This window comes from Podarcis liolepis (assembly GCF_965112155.1).
Source record: "Podarcis liolepis genome assembly, chromosome: 2".
Lineage (NCBI taxonomy): Eukaryota > Metazoa > Chordata > Lepidosauria > Squamata > Lacertidae > Podarcis > Podarcis liolepis.
In genome coordinates, this window is record NC_139555.1 from 110,416,128 (window position 1) to 110,423,296 (window position 7,169).

Sequence of the window (7,169 nt, forward strand, 5' to 3'; positions counted from 1 at the left end):
TTCTCACTTGTTTGTGCCTAAAATGATCCTTCTGTTAGTCTTGCTTCATTTGCCAGTTGAGGTAGCAATGATGGAAGATCTAGATCTGTCAGACCTACGGACATCTTCATATAATTATTACAGTCCAGGGGATTACATCATTGCTGGAGTTATACCTGTGAGGACCGCTCTGTATCCAAAACACGCTTTCAGGTCTGACCCTGTCGGTGACTTCCTCCCGTAAGTGCTATTTGCTCATAGCTTTCGATTTTTCTCAGCCAATTCTTATCTTTCCTGTATACAGTCTATATACAGAGTGAGCAGCAGATTCTTAAGCTCCATAGTTTAGCAGAATGGTTTGAAATGTGACTGGGACAGTAGGAGGCTCACCTGCAGATATGAAGGAAATTTGCCCCAAAGTTGTAGGGTCTCTACCCTAGCACTGCTTTACTCCATCAACCTGAGTGGTTTCTTGTCATATCTTCTGCATATATCCATTTTAATACACTGTTTAAACTGGTCAACATTCCATTTGTTTTCCATCCAGAGTATTGCAGATGAACTACCAGCATGTTTTGGCCATTTTGCTTGCCATTAATGAGATCAATGAAAATCCCAAGCTCTTACCTAATATCACCTTAGGTTACAATATCTTTGAGAACTGTTTCAGTGTCAGGATAACCTATGAAGCCACAATGGACCTCCTCTCAACTGGGCATTGGATGGTCCCTAATTTCAGGTGTGGACAACATGGAAAGAACTTGGCTGTTATTCAAGGAGGGGACTTCGAAACTTTTTTTCAGATGTCAACCATGCTAGACCTCTTCAAGATGCCCCAGGTATGGAGAACGGGGGGGGGGGAGGGGGGACGATGACGTCAACCTGTCAGAGCAAATCTCAGATCCAACTTTTTAAACTTGAAAGCTTTCTCATAAAATGTCAGGGTGGTATAAAAGCAATATAATATTCAAAAGCAGAACAAAACAATAATGAAAATCACTACTCAGTTTTTAAAAAGTTGTGATAAGCACATGTACTCTCACACTTCACATTCTGTTTGATACAGAAAAATAATATAAATTGTTAAAAATAGAGTAAAAGTAGTTAAGTTTGAAAATGTTTATACACAGTGCAGCTGATACCAACTTGTTGCACCACACAGATGGATGGTTTTTTGCATGCACACACACACACACACACACACACACACACAATTGCCAATGGAGCCAAACGTACAGTGAATGAAAATAAATACCAATGATCCTAAACCCACTTACCTGGCAGTAAGTCCAAAAAAATTCAGTGGGACTTAGATCTGAGTTTGAGTGGAAGCTATTTTAGGATGGCAATCTCTCTTGTGGGATGGATTGAGTAGGTAGAGGAGGATATATTAATTACAAGTTATCTCTCCTGGCAGCAGTGGGGTTGAAGAGAGTTTTGAAATCCCATCCTTGGCAGCAAAATTAAAAGCATGAGAACTAGGCTCTACAACCTTGTTTTGAGCAAGTCCAGCTAACCAACTATGTATTGGTTTCCCCCTTCTCTCCCTGATTAACCACAACACAGAACCACAACACAGACTGTAAAGTAAATGAAAGATAGTGTTTACTTATTTAATTTCTTGCACTCATTTTCAACAAGCAGCAGGAGCAAAAATAATGCCGGTAAAAATACTTCCAGGTTACAAAATACAGTGGTACCTCGGGTTAAGAACTTAATTTGTTCTGGAGGTCCGCTCTTAACCTGAAACTGTTCTTAACCTGAGGTACCACTTTAGCTAATGGGGCCTCCTGCTGCTGCCACGCGATTTCTGTTCTCATCCTGAAGTAAAGTTCTTAACCTGAGGTACTATTTCTGGGTTAGCGGAGTCTGTAACCTGAAGGGTCTGTAACCTGAGGTACCACTGTACATAGTTGAATTCTAAAATGGAGTCTAAGCTGAGGAAGAGCGTAAACATCCATCCATCTCCACTGAAGGCATGGTATAAAAGGAAAAAGAGCCAGTGAGCAACAGGAAGGAGAAGGGTTTCAATCTTTCTTTTCTTTCACCTTGAAACCACACAGAGCTCTCTCTCTACCAGTTGCATTACTATGTTCTGAGTCTGCCTATCTAGAAATTTACAGCTCTGTGGTTGTTAGCCTCTAGGCTTACTAATTAACAAGAATATACATTCTTAGATTTTTGGCTGCAAATCTCCCACAATCTCTGGACATTATTTCCAACACTAAACATTGTTTCCTTTCCTTTCCAGCTCACTTACGGTTTTGTCAACCATATTCTGAGTGACAAAGCTCACTTCCCCTCTTCCTACTGGATGAGCCCGAAGGAAGCTCCACAGTACAAGGGGATGGCTATGCTCTTGCTGCATTTTAGGTGGACGTGGGTTGGTCTGCTTGCTCCAGACAATGAAGGCGGAAATCTATTTGTGAGAACGATGAAGGCGATGCTCTTTAGGGATGGCATATGCGTAGCCTTCACCTTTGGGATCCCACAAATATTTTCTGACCTTCGTGTTTCAAAGAAGACACTTTTAAGAAGCCTAGCACTTCTTTCACAGAGGAAGGCCAACGTGATTATTTATTATGGAGATTCTGACACGATGTTTCTGTTGCCACATGTGCTGTACAGAGCTGAACTAGAAATCAATGCCCCGGTAGGGAAAGTTTGGATCTCTACAGCTCTGTGGGGCTTCACCTTAAGCACATCTTTTGAGTACTGGGACGTCATATTCTTCCATGGTGCATTGTTCTTCAGCATTCAAACGAAGAAGGGTTCAAAATCCCAGGACATCTTCCTGACTCAAGATGAAGATTCCTTCGATCAGATTTGGTCAGAAATATTTGATTGCTCTCATTCCAAACACAGATGGTCAAGAGAAACCTGGAAAAGGTGCAAGGGGAAGGGGAAAATGGAAGCAGTTTGGCTTGGGAAAGGCATGTCTGCGGAGATCTATATTGTTTATAGTGCTGTCTATGTCATGGCACATGCCTTCCATGCTCTTATGACATCTGCATCTAGCCGTGTGATGACTACAGAACAAGGCAGATTGGACCTTCTGAACATAGAGCCATGGCGGGTGAGAGAGGGAGGGAGACAAAGAAAACTAGCCACCTATAGAGGTGGTTCCTCACTGTGCTTGTGCTTATTATCTGTTGTAACCTCGCTTATTATTTCCAAATCAGTCACTGCTTGGTAGGGTGGGGAATGTCACTCTGCTACATCTTGACATTGGACGTGATCCTTTGCTTCACTCCTGCTAGGCAGTTCAAATCCCCACAACGGGGTGAGCTCCCGTTGCTTGGTCCCTGCTCCTGCCAACCTAGCAGTTCGAAAGCATGTCAAAGTGCAAGTAGATAAATAGGTACCGCTCCGGCGGGAAGGTAAACGGTGTTTCCGTGCGCTGCTCTGGTTCGCCAGAAGCGGCTTAGTCATGCTGGCCACATGACCCGGAAGCTGTACACCGGCTCCCTCGGCCAATAAAGCGAGATGAGCGCTGCAACCCCAGAGTCAGTCACGACTGGACCTAATGGTCAGGGGTCCCTTTACCTTATCCCTTGTGAATATTCAGGAAGGTTAGCAGAGCAGGACTTTAGCTAACCAGGGTTTAGTGTTCCACCAGTTATTTATAATTTCCATTTTATACAGCTGAGAGAGAGAGAGGGAGAGAGAGATTACAGCTCCATGTCCTTCCATGGAGGACTCCATGGAAGTTTTGTTTAAAGCAATGGTGGCCAAAGTTGGCCCTCTAGCTGTTTTGGGACTACATTCCCATCATCCCTGACCACTGGTCCTGTTAGCTAGGGGTGATGGTAGCTGTAGTCCCAAAACAGCTGGAGGGCCAACTTTGGCCACCACTGGTTTAAAGTGAAGGTTCTTACTACTGCAAAAAATAAAATAAAATCGAGAACCACTGGATTAGTTTTTGCAACCCTGCTGTGCATGTGGGTTGGGGGAGGAGGCAAAGGATCTCCTGCTTCCCTTTCTTCCCTCCCCAGCACATGTTCAATCAGAGTTTAAAACACTTGGGGCTGGCTTTCAAATAAGTTTGGAGATTGGCTCAAGGTTAGATAGGGGCTGATCTGAAGTACCAGATTGGGCGCCATCTTGGATTGGGAGGGGAAGGTGCTGGTGTGCCCAGTTCTATTAAATAGTTTACAGTCACTTTAAACATACTACTGCTATGGTGGAACATGTTGTTTTTAAACTAATATTACTTCAAGAGAAATGGCTATAGTAAAGGTAAAGAGACCCCTGACCATTAGGTCCAGTCGTGGTCGACTCTGGGGCTGCGGTGCTCATCTCACTTTATTGGCCGAGGGAGCCAGCATACAGCTTCCGGGTCATGTGGCCAGCATGACTAAGCCGCTTCTGGCGAACCAGAGCAGTGCACAGAAACACCGTTTACCTTCCTGCCGGAGCGATACCTATTTATCTACTTGCACTTTGACGTGCTTTTGAACTGCTAGGTTGGCAGGAGCAGGGACTGAGCAACAGGAGCTCACCCCGTCACGGGGATTCAAACTGCCGACCTTCTGATCGGCAAGCCCTAGGCTCTGTGGTTTAACCCACAGCGCCACCTGCATCCCTCTAGCAATGGCTATAGGTTTGACCTATTTCCCCTCTCTAGTGGAGGTTCCCTACCCCGGCTGGCTCCTCTCAGCTTCTGCCTTCATTGATTCTTAGCTTTATCTTCAGACACTTCACTGATGCAATGACAACTCAACCAACATACTGCCTGGCTGCCTCCTAAATAGAGCTGTGCCTATAATTTGTATTCTCATTGGAGGGCCCATTACTTTGAATATAAAGCCCACTCAAGGATCTATCACAATTTAACCCTTTTCCATTATCCCGACCCATATAAAAGCTAGGTTCTGTGGTTCATCAAGACACATATGGCTAATCTGTCACAGTCCTGCTGCTTCTTGGCAGACTTCCAGCTGAACCCACCATATGCATGAATCACTGCCCCAGGATTTCATTATGTAGCTGCCCAGAGCTCTGTCAGAGATTAGAAACTTGTTCCCACATTCCAGAATTGCATTGGTTGCGGCCAAAGGTCTACAAATACTGAAGGTTTTGGAGGTAGAAGTGAAATGTGTAATTGTTTATCCATTTTGCAAATATTGTCTTTTTAGCTCCACCCCTTTGTGAGAAGCATCCGCTTCAACAGTACTGCCATGGGCGAGGTGTATTTTGATGGAGATAGGGAGCTAGCGGCTGACTATGATGTTGTGAATTTTGTCACATTTCCTAACCAAACTGCTGCACGGGTGAAAGTTGGAAAGCTGCAGACCCAAACCTCCTTGGGTGTAGAACTGACCATTCATGAGAAGGACACCGTATGGCCCGGCTGGTATAACCAGGTAGGGGGTGGGTTCTTATCTTACAAGTTGGGGAAGTGTAGCTAGCAATGGGTGAACCTGTCAGTTTTGGTTCTCCAAGATTATTCCAATCTTAAATTCAGTTCTCCACATTCTGGCATAATTACAATATTATTATTTTTTTAATCCTCGTGAAAATCTATTAGCATTTTGGTACAAATCACTTTAAGGTGATAAAGGATTCCTTGTTTGAGTGTAATAGAAAAACTATTAACACAGTTAATATTCTAGGAGAAGTGCTTTGAACATGAGACATGGAGAGATATCATTTCTTCTGCAAGGCATATACCCACCAGAACAGAATGGTTTAGTTATTATTATTATTATTATTATTATTATTATTATTATTATTATTATTTGAATTTATTTACAGCCCTATACCCAGAGGTCTCGGCAGTTCACATAAAATGATCACAGTATATAAAATAAAAATAAAAGCAATAACCCAATAATACCCCCCCCCACAAAGAGCCACGTTTTGAAAGAGCCTAGGATGTCAATCAAAGGCCTGGTTGAAACGGAATGTTTTTCCCTGGTGCCTAAAGGTGTATTGTGGACATCCCTGGGGAGGGCATTCCACAAATGGGGAGCCGCTGCAGAGAAGGCCCTGTTCTTGTGTTGCCACCCTCTGGACCTCTCGGGGAAGAGGTGCACAAAGAAGGGCCTCAGAAGATGATCTCAGGATCTGGGCAGGTTCATATGGAAAGAGGCGGTCCTTGAGGTATTGCGGTCCTGAGCCATAACTTCAAACTCTGTTTCTATATACAAAGCAGTAATTCATCAAACACTCTTTCATTCCTTGATGTCCAGACAACGCCCCGTTCTACCTGCACAGAAAGCTGCCAACCTGGAGCTCGCAAGGTGGTGCCAGAAGGAAAGAAGATATGCTGCTATTATTGTGCCCTGTGCCTCGAAGGGACCATTTCTGTTCAGACAGGTAAATGGTTTTGAAGGAACAGCAAGTCCCGGGAGACAGGGGTTCTGAGAAGCAGCTTCAGGATGAAAGCATCCATGTTCGGCCTGAAAAGACGTATTAGCAAAGGAATGCAGTGATCTTTGCAAAATTGAAACACAACATTTCAAGATGCTGATTTTGCATGGTCGCAGGCCTCCAACACAACGGAATTCCAGAGATTCCGCCAAAATCTATACAATCCTGAAAACATGAGATTGATGTGTTTCAGGATTCTCCATTTATAAAAAGGAAAAACATTGAGATTCCATGTACTGAAATAAGTTTTTCTTTCTTTCAGACGCAGGTTATTGCCTTGAGTGTCCAAAAGATCAATACTCAAACAATGAGAGGGATCAATGTATCCCCAAGACTATAGTCTTTCTCTCCTATGAAGAACCCCTGGGGGTTACCTTGGTTTTCTTTGCCCTACTCTTGTGCCTAATCACAAGTACTATTTTGGGAATCTTCATTAAATACCAAGACACTCCACTTGTTAAAGCCAACAATCGAAACCTGACTTACATCCTCCTTGTTTCTCTCCTGCTTTCCCTTTTGTCCTCCTTTCTTTTCATCGGCCAGCCTCAAAAGGTCACCTGCCTGCTCCGCCAAACCATCTTCAGCATCATCTTCTCAGTTGCCGTCTCTTCTGTGCTGGCAAAAACTATAACTGTGGTTTTGGCATTCATGGCCACAAAACCAGGGAACAGCATTAGCAAGTGGGTGGGAAAGAGTTTGGCAAATGGTATTGTCCTCTTTGGTTCTGCCTTTCAGTTTGGCATCTGCATTGCCTGGATCGGAATATCTCCCCCCTTCCCAGAACTGGACATGGATTCCCAAGTCACACAGACAAT

At 43.9% G+C, this 7,169-nt stretch overlaps 1 protein-coding gene across 1 annotated transcript in view; it reads left to right on the forward strand.

Moving 5' to 3' along the window:
- Positions 1-791: 791 nt before the first annotated feature.
- LOC310699256 (vomeronasal type-2 receptor 26-like) overlaps positions 792-7,169 on the forward strand; it is a gene marked incomplete at both ends in the record, with an annotated part of 6,727 nt that continues 349 nt past the window's right edge. Inside the window, 5 exons of the mRNA XM_083486880.1 lie at positions 792-818; positions 2,231-2,362; positions 5,118-5,352; positions 6,085-6,300; positions 6,617-7,169. The exon at positions 6,617-7,169 is cut by the window's right edge and continues 349 nt beyond it. Of these exons, the coding sequence (XP_083343006.1) occupies positions 792-818; positions 2,231-2,362; positions 5,118-5,352; positions 6,085-6,300; positions 6,617-7,169 (1,163 nt within the window). The remainder of the gene's footprint in view (positions 819-2,230; positions 2,363-5,117; positions 5,353-6,084; positions 6,301-6,616) is intronic.